General features: G+C 43.5%; 1 protein-coding gene across 1 annotated transcript in view; it reads left to right on the top strand.

Annotated features, from left to right (window-relative positions):
* The window catches only part of LOC137629600 (DNA polymerase iota-like), an 88,967-nt gene extending 70,680 nt beyond the window's left edge, over positions 1-18,287 (top strand). Inside the window, exon 2 of the mRNA XM_068361071.1 lies at positions 11,976-18,287. Coding sequence (XP_068217172.1) covers positions 11,976-14,192 — 2,217 coding nt within the window. The 3' untranslated portion in view covers positions 14,193-18,287. The remainder of the gene's footprint in view (positions 1-11,975) is intronic.
* Positions 18,288-20,276: the final 1,989 nt, after the last annotated feature.

Below are 20,276 nucleotides of genomic sequence, written 5' to 3'. Positions count from 1 at the left end.
AACTACACTTTCTGGGTTTTATAGCATAAATATTTTATATTCAGGTAATTTCATCTACTGTACTTTAGGAATTAGTTCTAATTCTTAATAGATTTCCATGTTTTCATATACCAATGTAACTTTTTTCATCTGTTGCACAGACTACAGTTTCTCATGGTTATTTTTTAATACTTTATATGTACACTGGTTTGTTCCGTAACTGGAATACAAACCTTAGCTATTTAATAGGGGTATTACTTTAGGAGTAGCTGAAATGACGAGCCAATAATTTTTAACGAGGGATTACTACCCACACCGCTAGTTAGCGGGGGTAGGGGATGGTAGCTTGCTACCCCCCCCCCCCTCTCACACACCTGTGCTTGAGCTCACTTTGCTCTCGGCTCGGATGGTCAAACGTGTCCGCTCTCATCCTCGCCGTCATATTGGCAGCCATTTAATTGCTTTTGTTCTTTCTTTTTCTAGTTTCTGTGTATGTGAAGTTGGCCTCTGCGATTATACGCACCTGCCTTAGTTTTCCCGTCCGCCCCTGTGGAACGTTCATGTTGGCGGTCGAGACTGATCCTCACGCCCTCACGCCCTTTGTCCTTCTTGTATGGGCCAACGTTGTGATTGTACCAACAAGTGTAGTGAGTGTAGGGAGTGGTCTGCCTCCCAGTGGGAGAGGTTTTCGCGACGACGGAAGAAGAAGTCCAAACAGGATATTTCTTCTTTGAAGGTTGCTTCGAAGGGAGAAAAAACCCAAGGCCTCTTCTTCCGTTGTCCAAACCTCCTCCGAAGCTCCCACTCGGTCGATCTCTTTCAAGAGACCGTCGAGTGGTAGCGTAGACCGATTTATTGTTAACCTACCTCGGGTCTCGAGAGATGACGTTGCTTCCCCTAGTGAAGCAGCTCCACCTCTCCCCCTGGGGGAGGACATGTCACTAACCTCCTTGTTTCATCTTTGGTCCTCCTTGGGGCTTACGGGTTCGCCCTCCAAGGAGGTTTTGCTTAACTACATCTGATTGGGTGCTGCTGTCAAGCAATTGTCCTCACCGTCAGAGGTTGATCCTCTGTCTCTTGTTGACGTTGTTGTGTCAGAGGTATCCAATGTGGTTTCACCCATCTCATTTTCCACTCCAGACTCTACGGTGGCTGACGACTTAGTTTCTCCCGTTCCTGATCAACCTACGAGGGGGAAACTAAGTCCGTCGTCAGTCTCTCCTGCTAGTGTTTCTCCTCCTCGGGGGAGTTCACTTACAGAGACTCCTCTTCGGAGGACTGCTGAAGGTCAGCTTGCGGATCCGACGGCCCCCAGAGAGCGTATCTGTCGGAAGGCTCGCCTTCCTCTTCACCATAGAGGCCTTCCTTCACCTGCGGTGAGGAGGCGCCTCTGGTTCAACATCTTCTATGCAGTCCCTCGCAGAGGAGCCTCTAGACCGCTCATCCGTCACTGCACCTGCATTGGTCCTGGACCTTTCTGCAGATCGTTCGCGATCTCCTTCGGTGGAAGGTCGTCCTTTTAAAGGACACGTCGACCTTCCACCCGACAGACCTGCCGTCGCCGTTCCTGCATGGGCCTAACAAGGCTCCAACCGAACGTGCTATTGCTTGCCAACAACCTACGCGCTACGCGCCCACGAAACCTGACAAGTGCTCATCAGTAGCTCGTCAGGCCCCATCACTACGTGCTGATCTTCCTTCTTACCCTAGCACAGTGCAACAAGAGCGTACGCGCCAACATGCGCATACGCTCCAACAAGAGCATAGCTCCACCACGCGCCATGCGCGCCCTCATGCGCCCCCTCATGCGCACATGCGCCAACGATCTCCTGCGCGCCAGGGCTTGCCTGCGCGCTTATGCGCCAACGATCTCCTATGCGCCAGCGCCCATCTGCGAGCCAACACTCGCCTGCGCGCCATCGATCTCCTGCTCCTGCGTGCCATGCTGCGAACCATCCTACACGCCAGGTAAAACCTGCGCGCCAACTTTCTCTTATGATAGTAGGACTACTGACAAGTCAGCCATGCTGCCTTCACCCGCGCGCCAACCCTTACCAACACGCCAGCACTCACCTGCACGCCAGCCTTCTCCCACGCATCCACAAGGATATGCGCACGCTCGTCAATCCTCTCCTATGGATGCGCGCCAACATTCTTCCGCGCACCCCGCCTGAATCTACTGCGCGCCCACGCGCTAGGGAACTTTCTCCTACGCACGCGTGCCCTACAGCTATAACAGATGCGCGCGAACACTCTCCTGCGCGTTCTTCAGGATTCTCCTGTGGGCCCGCGCAAATATTCTCCTGCGCGTGCGCGCCACCAGTATCCCTCACGCGAGACTCGATATTCTCCCTCGCGCGAGCGCCATTATTCTCCCTCACTCAAGCATCAATATCCTCCCGCGCTCGAGCCTACACATCTCATAGAACGACGTCCGGCAAGGTCGCCATCGCCTCATTCCCCTCCCTGCAAGCGCATACCACCGCGCATTGTGGGAGAAGGGAAATTTCCAGAGGGGTTCAGGATCCCAAAGCTACCACAGGCAAAACCACCAATTACAGTGACTCCTCCCAGGGATCCTTCAATCCCTTTCCCATGTCTGACTGCATCTGGCAGCCTACAGCCCTGGTTCAGTGCCCTGATCAGAGCCGTAACTCAGGCTTTCAAGCCTGTCCTCTCTGAATTTGGACATGGAACCATGGCTTCCTCTACCCCATTGAAGAGAAAAAGAGGAGTTCTAGACATGTCACTTCCCCAAGGGCAAAACTGACTTCACGCAGACCTTCGAGGCAAGTTCCTTCTATTCCTCAGTCTGCTTCTCCTTCCCTTTCAGACGAAGGTAAAGAGTACCAGGGACAAGATCTCACAACAGCTCTCCCAAGATGTCCACCTCCAACCGTTCCGGTACCACCAACAAGCTCCTCCCACCTCCTCACGTACAGCAGAGGAGGTACTTCGAGATCCTAGAGGTGCCTTGTCTAGCTCTTCCACTTCACCACTCGCTGGAAGAGCTAACCAGGAGTCACTCTTGAGAGATTCTCCAACCAACAGGTCTCGTTCTCGGCAGCCGAGATCCTCGATCAGGAGAAGGTCGCGAAGTGTGCTATGCAAGCTACTTTGTGGCTCGATATCTGGGTGGGGACCTTAGGTATCCTGATACGTTCTGAGGATTTCTCCAAGGAACGTACCAGGAAAGCTATGGAAACCTACCTTCTCTCAGGGACTCGCACGATCGAGTTTCTGGCCCACCAAGTCTCGAACTTGTGGGCAAATACCATCCTGAAACGTCAGGATGCAGTAGCTGAGAGATTCCATCAGAAGGTCCCTAGCGCCGAGGTCAATAGGCTCTGACATTCCTCCATGGAGGGGTCTGTTCTTTTCGAGCCTAAGGATATGGAACACACCGCTGAGAGGTGGAGGAAGTCTCATCAAGACTCCTTCATAGGGCTTTAACATCCAAGCCCTATAAGCCTCCAGCACCATAGCAATCCCGTCCAGCCAAGGCCACTACGACGACAACAGCAGCGAAGACGATGGTGTCTAAGCCCTTTCCTGTCAAAGAAAGGAAAGGCAAAAAGTCTTCCAGGGGAGGCAAGAATCCTAGAGGGAGCAGCTGAGGCCACAAACGCTAGGAGAGGCAGTCCCCCTGCATTTCCACCAGTGGGGGGATGCCTACAAAGTTGCTCAAACAGGTGGAAGTAACTCGGCGCCAATTCCTGGACAATTTCCGTGATCAGTCTAGGATATTGCGTCCCGTTCATAACATCTCTACCTCCCCTGACGACGAATCCAGTGTCATTGAACTCCCTTGCCATGGGATCGGCAAGGGGGCAAGCCCTTCGGGCAGAAGTCCAGATCCTGTTGAAGAAGGGCGCTCTCCAAGAGGTCCTTGACGGATCCCTAAGTTTCTTCAGTCAACTCTTTCTTGTAAAGAAGGCATCTGGAGGCTGGAGACGTCCACCCTTCCTAATGGGTGAGTCACCCCTATTAAATAGCGTGGTTTGTATTCCAGTTACGGAACAAATGACAAATTCGTAGATAATTTGTATTTTTCCTGACTATACAAACCTTAGCTATTTAACCAAATTTGGCCACCAACCCTATCCCCCTTGAAGTCCTACCTCCAAGCAAAGTGAGCTCAAGCACAGGTGTGTGAGAGGGGACCCTCCCCTACCCCTGCTAACTAGCGGTGTGGGTAGTAAACCCTCGTTAAAAATTAGTGGCTCATCATTTCAGTTACGCCGAAAGTAATACCCCTATTAAATAGCTAATGTTTGTATAGTTAGGAAAAATACAAATTATCTACGAATTCGTCATATTTCATATTTTCTGTATAAGGTAGTACCCTTTCCATTGCATCATAAATGATTTAGCAAAAAAAAAAAGTATTTTCTTTTACTTTAGGAAAAGTATTTTGTAAAACTATTTCTGGGCTTGAACCTGTGCCGGCCAGTGAATAAGCTCCTATTAGCACTTATTCTTAGGTTATTTACTGCTAAATATACCAGAGAAAAAATGTAAAGGAGTGCTAGGTTAACTAGCTCGCTCACCTATTGGTGTCGGTATAGAATTGGGCGTATAATCCAGAGGTCCCGCACTATTTAGATTCATCCACGACAAAGACCCCAATAGAGGAGAGCCGTTCAACCTCACTCGGCACCACCAACTCTGCATCCGCTCAGAACCCAACTCCTTTTTAGCACGCCTGTGTGGTAACCCGCTTGTTTGTGCTCTCGTATTTTTTGCCTTATTTTTTGTGGATTATGGCTTCTACATCGGTTTCCCAGGAGACACCGTCTAAGTACCAAGCTATGTTTGGCTGTGTTTTGAGCATTCTAGACCGTTTAATATTTAAATTATAGGAGTTTATTCTCTTCGATCATCTCGGTCTTGCTCGATTCCGTTTACGGTTGGTACTCCTGTTTTGAGAGCTTTTAGTTTCACTCGCGGTGTTACTAAGTGTATTATTTTTATTATTAGTTTAAAATTTTTATATGTTTTATTGTGGATATTCATTATTTAGCGTTTAGAACCCTTGTGGTTCATATTTAGGGCCGATATCAGATTACGTATCGTAGATGGCTTGCCGACCTTCGTTACTGGGCGGCAATTTTTATTTTTTAAGCCATCAGGATGTTGTCCTTCGGGATTTATTCATTATTTCGCATGCCTTGCCCTAATTTTTTATGTGTATATTTATATATTTTTCAACGCTATTACTTTTATAATGAATATTTGTGCTTATTACTCCGTATGATCTGTTTTGGTTGTGTTTGGGGATCGTCAGTTGGTAGCCCTGCTGCTCCGTATCACGTGATCCTCCCCCAAGCTCCCCCTCTCGCTAGGTTGGTGGCTAGGCTTCTCTCCCCCCTCCCCTAGGGGACCGTTGCCTTCCCTCCTTTTAGAGGGGGTAGTTCAGTGTTTATGGACTTTGTCCTCCGGGTGTCCCGGCGGTTTCGTCTCTGTCTAGACGGGTTGGCCACCGGTCAACAGAGTAGGATCCCGGTGCACCCTATTTTATATTCACCTATCACACTTTTATTATGTTATACGAAACCCTCCGGGTTCTGTTGGTGGTTCTTATCTACGGTTCCGCCCCGCTCTTAATTTATAACAGTTCCTATGATTATATATGACAGATCACTATCCCGGAGTTCCTATATGTATTAGTTTATGGATGTACTTTTACTTCCCGGTCCGGGGCTTAACCTCGCGCCGGGAAATCAGACACCATGTGTCTTAATTCTTTGTTGCATCCTTCTTTATGATCCCGGCTCGACCGGAATGGATAGTTATACTCTAGTCTCAAGTTAGACTTATGTTAGGCCCGGGTCCTTCGGACCCGCCCCTACTTAAGAGTATTACAGTTAAGCTCTAGTCTTAAGTTAGACTTATGTTTAGTCCCGGGTCCTCCGGACCCGCCCCTACTTAAGAGAATTACAGTTTCTCATATACTATTCTTTTTATAGATGGTGCATTGTCAGACGACGGCCTGTGCGGCTGTTCTTCACCAGCCTTGTGGCCATACTGTGTGTAGGTCTCACGCCCTCTGCGGAGTTCAGCTGGAAGACATTGTAGTCTGGCACCCAGATAATTGTATGGTCTGTTTTGACCTCATCACCACCCTTGGATCTGATTCGGTGAGTCCCGTTGGCTATGTTGTCTTTCTAATTAATTTACCTTTATTTGGTATACATACACTATTTAGTAAGATTTCTATGGTCTTGAAGGACCTCCGGGAATCTTCCTTTTTGTAATTCCCACTATTATTTCAGGCATCCCCGGAGCAGAAGACTGCGGCTCGGGCCACACTGAAAGTGTGGGTTGGGGGATTTGCCAGAAACGTGAAAGCAAAACAGCCTTACGTCCTTTCTGAAGACTACTGTGGTATGATCTACCCTAATGCCAAGTCTTCAACCGCTGTGGCTAGGCATGTTGCGGCACCCATCATTGCCGACATTGATGCCACTATTGCGGGATTCATTGACCAGGAACAAGATCCGTTGGATGCCCCCGGAGATCTGGAAGACAATGTTGCCTCCTTGAATTTGGATGTGGAACCTATGTTGTTGGATGATCCGGATGCAGGTAGGGTGGTAAGTGAGGCAGGTGTTACCGGCGCTGAGATTCCTATCCTCAGCCCCGCTCTTTCTTCTTCATCTGATCTCTCTTCTTTCCCTGGTTTTTCTGGGGACCGCGATTCGTCTCACCGATCACACCCGGTTCCCCCCAAAGATAAGTCTATATCTAGAACTTTGCCTAAAGCTCGTAAGCCCCACAAGGCTTCCCGTAGTTCCAAATCGAATACAAACCCGTCATCTAAGGCTTCCGGCTCCTCCTCTAAGTCTCACGACCCGGGAGTACAATCCGCCACCTCTGCTCCTAACCCGGGCCTTTCCGAATCAGCCATGCTTCGCATTGTGTCGGAGATGCAATCGAAGATTGTGTCGGAAATGCAGGCCAAGATGGACACGATGTTCTCTAACATTGGTCAGAGACTTGGGGCATTAGAGCATGGTACTCCGGAACGAGTTCAAAGCTCTCTCATCCCGGATGCCTCTAAGCTTCCGCCGTTTACCAAGAATAACCCTTGGCGCATGGCTCTTCATTCCCCATTCTCAGACGGGATGTTAACGTTGGAAGGTCTTGGTACCTGTCCACTAGAGGATTTTGAATTCTTTCCTCCTGGTCTCGCATTTCCATTTCATGGTTATGCCAGGCTTACCGAGGAAGCTCTGGTTCGGCTGGATAAGGTCCCCAAAGAGACTGTCATTTTCCCAAAGGAACAAGCCCAATCTGTTTGGGCTAGGTTTCTGAATGATATAGGTTGCACCAATACCATGTTGACGCCTCATAAAAGTTCTTTCACAATGTTCTTAATGGACAAGGATACCGTGACTCCATGCGTCAATAAGATTGCAGAGCTTGCTTTTCAATATGCTCTGGAGGAGAAGCCCTTGCCTCCCATCCGAGAGGTAGATCCGATCTCCCTCCTTCTTCCTTCAGGTATTGAGTGTTGGGACAATGTCCATACCACCTTTACTTCTGGCAAGCTAACAGCTGACTGTGCGTCAGTAATGTTTAGTGAACGGCTTCCCCGTCTCCCGGAATCCCTTATTAAACAGGAGTATGATTCCCGCCTACGTGTTGGTCGAACTTTGAACTTGGCCACGTCTACGGAGTCGATAGCCTTAACTTATGATACTGAGAGTATCTTTAAGTCTCTCAATAAGGCTACTTTGCAGTCGCTATATTTTGACTTGTATGACTTTGCTCTTGCTAAACGTAGGTGCCGCAAACACGTCCTGGCTGAGGCGACTATTAGGCACGAGCCGAATAAACTTATCCGGTCCTCTTGTTGGGGTCCAAATCTTTTCCCTGAGGATCTTGTGGAGGAAGTCTTGGCAGAGGCTACTAGAGTTAATCAGAGCCTTAAAGCCCGTTGGGGTTTGACTCCTAAGCGGAAATATGATCCCGCAAGTTACCAAGCCCGGGGTAGGAAGAGGCTCCGCCCGTATACCTCCACTCAGTTCCGGCAACAGCAGAGTAGCTCGTCCGTTTTCCGGCAGCCTCTTCCTCCATCTCCTGCTGTTCCTGCACAGCCTTCCACCTCTCAGGCTCCTTCCTCGGACGACTATGTCACCGTTCTGCTCCCTAAGAGCCAGCTTCCCGGTGCCTCCACCACCTCTCCAGCCTTTAACCAATCTTATGAGGCTCAAGGCTCTTCCCAGGGTTATAACAGAGGTAGAGGCTACCACCGTGGTTCACACCAGAACAGAGGTAGAGGTAGATTCTTTCGCAAGGGAAAGAACTTCCGAGGCGGACGTGGAGGCAACTCCTCAAGCCAATACTGAGGTGCAGCGGGTAGGGGGGAGGCTTTATGCCTTCCGCAACAAATGGAGGTTCAGTCCCTGGGCTTTCAGTATCATCTCCAAGGGACTGGGGTGGAGTTGGATTCAAGGACCTCCTCCACCGAACAGATTTCATCAGCATTCCACTCCGGACCTAGTCGAATTTGTCCAGGACCTGTTACAAAAGAACGCCATACAAGAAACGAAACACCTGAAGTTTCAGGGTCGGCTGTTCAGTGTCCCGAAGAAGGATTCGGACAAGAGAAGAGTGATTCTAGACCTATCCCTTCTCAACTTGTACATTCAATGCGACAAGTTTCGAATGCTTACCGTCTCGCAGGTGCGGACCTTACTTCCCCGTGGGGCCGTCACCACCTCTATCGATCTTACAGACGCCTATTATCACGTCCCGATAGCGAGACACTTCCGTCCGTATCTAAGCTTCCGCCTAGGAAACAAAAATTACTCCTTCAAGGTGATGCCTTTCGGGCTCAACATCGCCCCAAGGATCTTCACAAAGTTAGCAGAAGTTGCTGTTCAGGAACTCAGAAATCAAGGGATTCAAGTAGTAGCCTATCTGGACGACTGGCTCATTTGGTCAGACACCTCCCAAAATTGCCTAAAAGCCACTCACAGAGTCATCCAATACCTTCAATCTCTAGGCTTCCAGATCAACTTCAAGAAGTCCCGTCTTCTTCCGAAATCAAAGTTCCAATGGCTCGGCCTGCAATGGGATCTTATATCTCACACTCTGTGTCTTCCCAAACCCAAGAGGTTAGAGATTGCAATGAACACCAAACGCTTTCTCAAAGACAAAGTAAGTTCCAGACGACTCCAAGAGAGGATCCTAGGGTCCCTTCAATTTGCTTCAGTGACGGATCTACTTCTGAAAGCAAAATTGAAAGATATCAATCGTGTCTGGCGTTCGAGGGCGAACCGGAAGCTCCGGGACAGGAAAGTCCGCCTTCCTCCCATTCTCCGGGAAAGACTTCTACCTTGGACAAGGGCCAACAATCTGTCAAAGTCAGTTCCCCTTCGATTTCCGCCTCCGAAGTTAATCATTCACACGGACGCATCCCTATCAGGTTGGGGAGGCTATTCTCAGCTCAGGAAAGTTCAAGGTCTTTGGTCTCCCTTATTCCGCCAATTCCACATCAATGTGCTAGAGGCCATGGCAGTTCTTCTAACCCTGAAACGTCTCGCTCCATCCAAGAGACAACACCTTCGTCTGGTTCTCGACAGCGAAGTGGTGGTCCGCTGCCTCAACAGAGGCGGATCAAAATCAGGGCCTCTGAACCATGTTCTAGTAGCCATATTCTCCCTAGCAGCCTCGAACCGTTGGCATCTTTCAGCTGTCCACCTGGCGGGAGTCCGGAACGTAGTTGCAGACGCCTTGTCCCGGACCTCCCCTCTAGAATCGGAATGGTCACTCGATCTAAAGTCATTCCGGTGGATTCTCTCTCGGGTTCCGGGTCTCCAAGTGGACCTCTTCGCCACGGAGTCCAACCACAAATTGAGAGTATATGTGGCTCCCAATCTAGACCCTCAGGCTTACGCCACAGACGCCATGTCACAGAATTGGGACATCTGGGAGGATTTATCTCTTTCCCCCGGTGAATCTTTTACTGAAAGTCCTAGACAAACTTGAGATCCTTCAAGGGACGAGTAGCCTTGGTCGCACCCAACTGGCCCAAGAGCAATTGGTACCCTCTCCTGCGAGAGTTGAGACTACATCCTCACCCGATACCCAATCCGGTTCTGTCTCAGATAGTACAAACACGCGTTGTGTACGCTTTCTCAAACATTCAGAGCGCCCTAACTTTATGGACTTCATGAAGTTTGCGGCCATGCATGGTGCCAATATCGATCCTCAAAACACCCTGTTCCTAGAATCAGATAAACGGGATTCCACCATCCGCCAATATGATTCTGCGGTTAAAAAGTTGGCTAAATTTTTGATAGACTCAGACGTACACTGTATGAACTTGAACCTTACAGTCACTTTCTTTAGAACTTTATTAGAATCAGGTCTGGCAGCCAATACTATCACCACTATTAAATCTGCCTTGAAAAAGATCTTCCTAGTGGGTTTTAACATAGACTTAACCGACTCTTTGTTAGCTTCAATTCCGAAAGCCTGTGCCAGACTGAAACCGGTTACTCGTCCTACCCCGGTTACCTGGTTCCTTAATGATGTACTCAAATTGGCTTCTGATACCATTAACAGTTCTTGTGATTACATTCCCCTTCTCAGGAAAACACTTTTCCTGGTGAGTTTGGCTTCCGGGGCAAGAATTTCTGAACTGGCAGCTTTGTCAAGAGACCCTGGTCATATTGAGTTCCTTCCTTCGGGAGAGGTCCTTCTTTCACCTAACAAATTCTTTTTAGCTAAGAACGAAGACCCTCAGAACAGATGGTCCTCCTGGAAAATTGTTCCCCTCACGCAAGATCCGTCTCTGTGCCCTGTTACTACTCTTAGGTCTTATTTATCCCGGACCTCCTCTAACTCCTCGGGGCCTCTATTCGTTAGAGAACAAGGCGGTACCATTACCATTAAAGGGATCAGGCAACAAATTTTGTATTTTATTAAACAAGCTAGCCCTGACTCTTTTCCTCTTGCACATGATATCAGAGCGGTTGCTACTTCGGTGAACTTTTTTCACCACATGAATTTTACGGACCTTTCCAGGTATACAGGGTGGAAATCACCGTCAGTGTTCAAGAAACACTACCTTAAACATTTGGAAGCCCTTAAATTTCCTACAGTAGCTGCAGGGAGCGTAGTTACCCCCAGGTAACTCACATGTTAATTCCTTGTCATTTTATCTCTCCCCCTTACCTGCCTCATTTATACCCTATTTGTATTCGTTGGTTTCGCACCTGATTACTATTACTATATTTGTAAATGTTTGACTCCTGAGTATCTGTATATATCATCACTCACGGCATTATTATACCTTACCTTTTTTGTCAATTGTTCTACCAAGTGGATTTATGTTCTTTTTAAGATACCCTTATAGCTGTTTTTAGCACTCATCTCTGATTAAAGCAACTTGTATTTCCCTTATGTTTATGTTTTTTCCTTTATTTTGCAAGTTTGGTGACATTTCTCTTGTATATATTCACTGGCCGGCACAGGTTCAAGCCCAGAAAAGGGATTTTGACGTAGGAAAAATCTATTTCTGGGCGAGGGACCTGTGCCGCCCAGTGAACCCTCCCAGCTCCTCTCCCTTGGAGTCCCCAAACTTTGGGTGCTAAGGAGTTGGGTTCTGAGCGGATGCAGAGTTGGTGGTGCCGAGTGAGGTTGAACGGCTCTCCTCTATTGGGGTCTTTGTCGTGGATGAATCTAAATAGTGCGGGACCTCTGGATTATACGCCCAATTCTATACCGACACCAATAGGTGAGCGAGCTAGTTAACCTAGCACTCCTTTACATTTTTTCTCTGGTATATTTAGCAGTAAATTACCTAAGAATAAGTGCTAATAGGAGCTTATTCACTGGGCGGCACAGGTCCCTCGCCCAGAAATAGATTTTTCCTACGTCAAAATCCCTTTTATAGTATTATAGAAAATAGTACATAGGGCTTGTGTATAGTTTTAAGGAAAAGGTAAAAAGGTTCTAAGAAATTACTGATGTTATTTCAGATGGACAAGAATTTTGAAAATCTAGAGGATGAGTGGACTCTAATTCCAGAACAGCACCAAAGGACAATTTTGCACTTTGATATAGACTGTTTCTACGCTCAGGTCGAAATGGTGCTCAACCCAAGTCTTCAGGGGAAGCCTGTTGGTATTAAACAAAAAGAAATTATGATCACATGTAATTATGTTGCTAGGGAACTTGGAGTCAAAAAGAGTATGTTTGTTAGTGAAGCATTAAAGTTGTTGCCAGAGTTGATACTTGTTGATGGCTCTGATCTCACGCATTATAGACGATTTTCTACAGACATAACAAAAATTGTGCAGACCTTCTCATCTTGTGTGGAACGATTAGGTCTGGATGAAAATTATTTGGATGTAACAGAGAAAGTAAGCCAGTGTTTAGACAAATATGATAAAGAAATATATGGACATTGGTATGGAGATAAAGAGGAAAATAAAATGTCCAAATGTGATCCCTGTGGCTGTGGTTGCTATGATCGACTGATAGTGGGTTCTCACATTGCCAGAGAGGTGCGTGAAGCAATTTTTGAAAAAACGGGAATAACTTGTTGTGCTGGTATTGCACATAATAAATTGATAGCCAAATTAATATCTGGATACCACAAACCAAATGATCAAACAGTTATATTTCCCTGGCAGGTTTGTGATCTTATGAATTCACTGAAGTGCATTAAATCAGTACCAGGAATTGGAACTGTAACAAACAAAGCTCTCAGTGAACTGGGTATTTCAGTGGTCCATGAACTTCAAAATGTCCCAATGAAAAATCTAAGGACAAAATTTGACATGGAAATGGCCAAGAAATTAAAGGAATGGAGCTTTGGCATTGATGAAAGTCCAGTTCGTGGTACAGTTCTTCCTCAAAGCATTGGTTTGGAAGATGCATTTAAGATAGAAACCTCGTTCTCAAAAATTAAAGTGAAATATAAAACTTTGTTAGAGAGGCTTTTGAAACTTTTAGCAAGTGATGGTCGAGAACCATTGGTTATGAAAGTATCTGCAAGGAAATTTGACTTGAACAAGAGATATGGTCATAGAGATTCAAAGCAAGTTCCTTTGTCATCATCTTTCTTCTCAAAAGGTGTTGTAAATATTAGTGAAAGTGCAAAATCAGCAATGTTGGACATGATTATCAAAACATTCCAGAAATTGGTTGATGTAAGTAAGCCTTTCCAACTTACAATGGTTGGACTTGGGATGACTAAATTTGTAGATCCTGTGCCAAAATCAAAGTCGATCATTCAGTTTCTTCAGAAGACGTCAAGTAACAGTAACATTGAGACAAGACAAGATTACAGAAAGGAGGAACATGATTTAGGGAAAACTATTCTCATTTGTAGTGATTCTGATGTATCTGAAAGACATCTAGAATTACAAGAGTTGAAATTTAGAAAAGGAAGTGCTTCAAATAATATTGATTGTGAACAGAGAGGATCATTCCCATTAGGGTCTGAAAGAGAAAGCAAAAATAACAAAAAACAAATAAAAGATATGAATTCTTTTGCTAACATAACAGACACTAAAGCAGATGATCTGTGTTGTAAATATACTCTTGAAGGCAATCAGTCATGCAAAGATCTAAATGGTAGTGATCATTTTCCTAGCTTAAAGGAAAGCCATTTGTCCTTGCCCAACAATATTGATGTTGAAGTATATAAAGCTTTACCCAAAGAACTCCAAGAAGAAATTCTTTCATCATACAAAAGTTTTGACAAAATAGCTAGTAAATCTGTCATTTCTTCAACCTCCATGAAAGATCATAATAAAATCTCATGTCAGACTCAAAAGTTTGCTAGTATAGAGGGCTATTTATTGGTCAAGGAAAGGGTTCCAGAAAATGAAATTGTATGTAGGAAAGGAACCTTGAGTAACAAGAGTATAAGTGAAAGTGGTCCATCTTGTAGTTCAAGTTCAAATACCTTAGATATGGAATACAAAAATGTTACTGTCCCCACCCAGGCTGATGTATGTAAGACAAATACAGAGATTGGGATGCAGGTTAATGGTTGTTTGCCAGATGGTATAGACCTTGATGTGTTTAGAGAACTTCCCAAAGAATTACAGGAGGAAGTAATGGAAGCACACCAGGGGTATAATAAGATACATGTAGTTAGTCCAACAAAGTCTACTAAATTGCGGTTAAAGAAAAGAAAAAAGGTTCAAGAACCATCAATACTGAAGTATTTAAAGAGATCGTAATTAAGAAAATTAAATCTTCAGCACTAGCTTGATGATGAATGTGAGTTTTGCTGGTTAGAGTTCTATTAAAAAAAGACATCTCAGTTATATTAATCACAGTCACTCTTACTGTATCAGCATCTTATTGCCAAAACTCGGATATTTCATCATAATCCCATTAACCAAATTATGTCCATATTCACAAGTCCCAAGTGTCTTAATCACACTGCCTTTTTGTTGTCTGGACAAAAAAAAAAAGCTATTCACCTATACACAATCTTGATCTACCAATAGGTACTAATAACCCTATTCATTGTTTGTGTATAGAAATCTATACACATCTCTACTATAATTTCACAGCTGTTTCCTTGGCAGCAGTCTCAACAATTTTCACTCTATTGTACTTTCATCTATAGTAATTTTAATCCAGTTTCCTCTTTCTCTTCATAGATAGGCTAATCATATTTTTTCAGCTTCCATTCACTCTCCTTTTGGTGTAATCTTTGCTACTTTTGGGTATTTGTCGACACTAGATCTACCTTTAACTTGTTGATTTCACTGTTGTAGTAAGTTGGATTTGACTGATATTACAGTACTGTGATGCCATATAGGGATAGGGTAAGGTCCTTCATTATCTAAAGGCCTTCAGCTCAAAACCCAATTAGGTCAAATTTGGAGGTTGCACTTGTATTTTAGAAAGGTCCCTAATCTGAACTTCTGCATAGCGTGCCCTTCAAGTATCTAAAATTTAAAGCTATATCATTTGGATTTATCTATAGCTAAAAGATTGAGTGAATTACTGGCTCTCTCTGATTTAGTTGTATGCAAAATATAGTACAGTAGTACCTCAGTGTGAGAGTTTAATTCTTTCTTGGAGCTCGCTCGCAAACTAAAATAATTTTTCATTTAAGAAATTAAGGAAACTCATTAGATACAGTCCACACATCCATAAATACACGTACATTTATATTTAAAGATTGTAATTCTAATTGAACAATTTATAACCCCTAACATCAGACTGTTAATATGGATATAATATTATCAATGGGACTGTGATGAAACAAATGAGTTTTAGCTATACGATGCTGGTACAGTAAGAGTGGCTGTTATTGATTATTTAGAAAACTTTCTTTAAAAAAATGGAAATACAGTACTGACATTATTTCACACTTTCCCTTTGAGAAGAGTCTTGGCTGGCAAGAGGGAAACAAGAAAAGAGGAGGAAGAAGGAATTACTGCTTAAAGGGAGAGTCTCCCTCCATGAGAACTTGTGTAAATATCCTCTCTTGAACTACATACACATCACTAATTGAATCATTTAATTCACCTTTCTGGACACTTGGTTATCTTTTTTTAACACTCTTGTTCAACATTCAAGATGAACCTATCAAGGGAAGACTGCCTTAGCTTTATTTTAAAAATTGTAATGTTGATAGATTTGCTTCTAACCCTGCCAAAGCCTGATGTGGGTGGTGTGTTTCTACAAAATTTTGCACAGTTTCTTACATTTTCAACATCTTAATTTCACTTGAAGCAAGAGGCTTATCATTCTGTCCCTCCTCCTCCCATGAAGTCTCTTCCACAACCCCTTTTTGCTGCTTCTTATGCAATTCCAATAGCTCTTTGGTCCTTAGCTTCTCGGTAGGTTTGTCAAGATCATTGATGTCATCATTGTTCACCTCCAACCCTGTTGTTTTTCCCAAGGACACTATTCCATTGTCAATTACCTCCTGCATGGGTTTAAATCCCTCAAAATTGCATTCAGTAACACATTTAGTCCACAGTTTCTTCTTCTCAAAATTGAGGGTTTAGTTGGTTACCCCTTCTTAGGTTTTATCAATCATTTAAGAGATGTTCTTTCCAAAACTATCGTAGGGTGAGGTTGGTCCCTTCAGTGACCTTGATGCATCGCTGTAACATTGCTTTTTGTGTTCGGCTTCTTAACATTACAGATAACTTTCTGATCCATGGGCTGGAGTATTGAAGTGGTGTAGGGCAGCTGGAACTAGATTCTAATTAATTTGAACTCCTCTACTAGGTCATCTTCAATGGGTGGGAGTGAGACGTTCTTCCCCATAAGGTACTTTTTTACCTCTGGAACAGAATCCTCAGCAAACTATTCCACAAACAAAAAGAGAGTCTCTCTAGCTTTGTTTGACCTTCACATGATGTTCAGTTTCTTTTGCACCTTGCACTTCCTATAGAGTTGTTGATTCTCCAAGTTTGATTTTGCAATCCTTGCTAGCATTAGGAGAGAACAGGGGGAATTAATGGTCCTTCTTGGTCTTGTGACTGAGAATTACCTTTTCTTTTGCTGTAATGAAGTCTTCTTTGGAATTTTCTAACAAAAAAGACCAGTATCGTCTCGATTAAATACTTGCTATGGCATTCAAGACTCAGAATCTGCAAGCCTTCAAAACCTGCAACAAATACCTCTGCTCCTTTGATATTTGTAGCTCATGGCCTTACCGTGTTGCACAGTACTATGAATGCCAGTTCTTCTCTTGAAATTCTCAAACTACCCCTGGCTCACCTTGAACATTTCTTTTTACTTTTCTGCTGACGTACATATACAGTAATTATCTTATGATTTTTATCATCATCTTTGGGGTCATTGTCATGATCCTGTACTGTTAACTTTATGATGAACAATAGTGATCACAGCTCTACAAAGAACAATTCCAAAGACACTAACAACATACTGTATGATGCTTCCAGGAGAGTGGAAGAGTTAAGATCAGAGAAGGGAGGGGATGTGAGGTATTGTGAAACAAAATGCCATTAAAATCTTGTGAACACTGTGTGGGTGGCAAATGAGTACTGTATTGCATGACTGCTTTCAGTGTATAGTGTGCTAGTCTCGTTAGTACTTGTCCACAATAAATGCTCATAAAGGGCAAAATTTTGCTCGCAGACTTAAAATGCTCGTAATACAATTTGAATTGTCTTAATATCCCAATTTACTTCTACTCAAAGTTAGTCGTAAACTGAGGTATAGCTGTGCCATTGTATTGAGAAAAGTTTTATTTTTTCTAGTTATACAAACCTGAGTCCTATAAATTACATTTCCCACCACAACCACCCCTTGCACTCTTGGGCTTAAGGTAAAAAGTGAATAGTCTGTAACAAGTGGGTTATCAGGGCTTCAGCATTGCACCACGTGTCGTTAACCACAACCTTGTTGACAATTCAAAAGCCTTTCCAGTTTGTGCTGTATTCATCTATTTTAAAGAATCATGTAATTTATAGGACTCAGGTTTGTATAGCTGGGAAAAATACACATTCCAAATTTGTTATTTTAATTGGTTTAATAAAAATTTAAATTTTTTTTAGTTGACGGAACGTATTATTTCTAGTCAATGTCCATAGTCCACGGATCAATTAAGCTCACAGAATTTTTATTCTCAGTGGGTGTAGTCTAGTGATTAACTTAATTTGATTGATAAGGGTATAATGTTATGTCATAATTTATTATCAACAATTTTATGTTATCTATGCTTTATTCGGTTCACTTAACGTTAATGTATGTAAGAAAAGTAGTTGAGTTAATATTTGAGGTAGAATGGAATTTAGGTTGGTATTGGTATCGTTATTCTATTAGCTCTGCTTTATAGTACAGTATTCTTAAATATTATTTTTACAAAAAAAATTGAGTCTTGTACTGTCCTGTAATTCAATATTATAGTAAATTTTTCAGCAATAGTTACAGGATTATTTACGTAATTAGTCTTGTAATAGAGATGGATATTGATAGTAAGAGGGATGTTTACTTATACTGTTTAGTGGTACGAATTAAGCGATTTTATTCTCATGTGCTTTATTTACATCTTTACCATGTATCATATGTGGTTTGGTTGCTTATACATCAGCAGACTGTTTAAAATAATTTTTGTGTGTGTTTAAAGGAGGATATATTGTACTTGAATAGTCTTCCAAAAATGTTACGTATTACTAAGTTTTATTTCCTCATGTAGTGAGGCAATTTGATTGGTGGAGGATCTTGGCTCTGACATTCTGTTTTTCCTCTGCCATGTCTTTTATATGCATTTATTACATAATTAGCAGACTCATATTTTCATGTCGTGGAATGTATTATGCTCTTGTTAAATAAACGGATTTTGAGCGAAGCGAAAAATCTATTTTTTCAATATTAATCTTACCCGATGATCATGTAGCTGTCAACTCTGTTGCCCGACAGAAATCTACGGTCGGGATACGCCAGCGATCGCTATACAGGTGGGGGTGTACACAACAGCGCCATCTGTGAGTAGGTACTCAAGTACTTCTTGTCAACAAGAACTCAATTTTTCCTCTGTCGTGCCACCGGCAAGACCTACTAATACGCCGTCCCTAACTGGATTTGTTTTCACAACTTTTTGGTGAAGTACACTATTCCAGTTTTGAGCTTTCGCTATGCAGGGGTTTTATCTTCATTTCAAAACTTGAACTCGTTTTGGATAGATTTAATTTTGGTGACGAAGAGAGTATGGACTCTCTTTCACTTTTAAATGGCCGACCCTTCCCTTAGACGGAAGTGTTGGTGTCGAAGAGAGTATAGACTCTCTTTCACTTTTTATGACCGACCCTTCCCTTAGACGGAAGTGTGTTTAGGTTTTTGGTAATTTTGCTTAACAAAGTTATAGATTTATTTTCTATCTCTCCGCCATTTATAGGCCTCTTCGATTAACTTTCCATTTATTATAAACTTATAAAAATTAATTTTTATGTTTGTTTATATGCGACCTTTCCTAATAGTAGGCGGTCCTTACTTGGAACCGAAGTTAATTAACATTGAGCCCGTCATATCGTATTTCCTGTTAAGAATTTATGCTATTTTAATTTTAATGTTTTTGAAAGAATTTCTTTGATAGTCTCGTACTGTTTTCAAAGATGAACTAACGTTTAGTTTTGTCTCCGCAGTTGTTGACGTTCAGAACGTTCAACATGCGCTCTATCGTTACGATAGAGAGAGAGTATTTCACGGTTTCACGTTGCAGTAAGAGTAAACCGATTCTAGCGTTTCGTTCATTCTTTCTTAGCTTAAATGGTTTTAATTCTAATAAAGGAACTTTTTATTTGGGAAACCTTTCAGTTTTTTTCCTTTAACAAATAATATGTTTTAACGATATATAATTGGGATCATCTCTCAGGTTCTAAGTCAAGAGAGAGAGAGAGAGAGATAGAGACGGAGGGAGAGAGAGGAGGATAAACGTTTCGTTCAAGCGGGTAACGTTGTTCTCGTTTTTTACTCTTCTCCCTAGTCGCTATAGGGGAAGAAGGTAAAACGTTTCTAGAGTTTTATTCTTGTTCCCAGGCTTTATGCGGTGAGAGATTTTAAACGTAGTTTATTTGATCTAGTGTTTAGTCTCTTTTCCAGCCACTGAATTCTTTATCTTTCATTATGTTTTTCTGTTACATTGTAAAACTGTTTTCGCAATTACTACCTTTTAATGAAGGATAGGATTGCGTGTTTCAGGTACAAATCACTTAAAGTTTCGAGTTCAGTGAAATAAGTGCAAACAGAAAATCAAAAGTGATAAAGTGTTATGCGCAAAGTGTTACAGTGTTGCGTTCGAGGGTTCGTTTGTTCGTGCCTGTTGTTCACCTAGTCCGATACCTCTTACAAGCTCCCAAGCCCAGGGGAGAAGTAATGTCGAAGGACTTATGGGTTCCACAGGTCTTGATCGACGAACAAACGTTTCCCTCCGTGGTTTCGGGTGTATCTACACACGTTGCCGACGTGATCACCCCACCCACACAAAGACGAGAGAGCCCATTTATTCCTCGTCTGCGGGAGAGGTTTCTCGCAGAAACCATGGACCAAATCTTGCAGCTTTTAAGTGCAAGTCGGTCCCTTCCGCGCAAGTCCAACGGCCTAGGTGTAGCCACTGGGTCAGTTCGGACTCGCTCCAGTCATCCGACAACTGCACACCTCCCAAGAGAGGCAAGGCGGTACCGCAACAGGCAGTAACTCCGTCTGTTGCCGCACCAGCTGTTTTAGACCCTCAGTCACAACGGACAGTAGCTCCGTTTGTTGTCGTCTTTCATAGACCCTAGTGGTCCATGCTGCAGACTATACAGTCTCAGCTTGCTCCTTCATGCAGG

Source organism: Palaemon carinicauda, chromosome 37 (genome assembly GCF_036898095.1).
Source record: "Palaemon carinicauda isolate YSFRI2023 chromosome 37, ASM3689809v2, whole genome shotgun sequence".
Lineage (NCBI taxonomy): Eukaryota > Metazoa > Arthropoda > Malacostraca > Decapoda > Palaemonidae > Palaemon > Palaemon carinicauda.
Note: the sequence above shows the minus strand (reverse complement) of the source record. Positions and strands in the feature narration are given on the sequence as shown.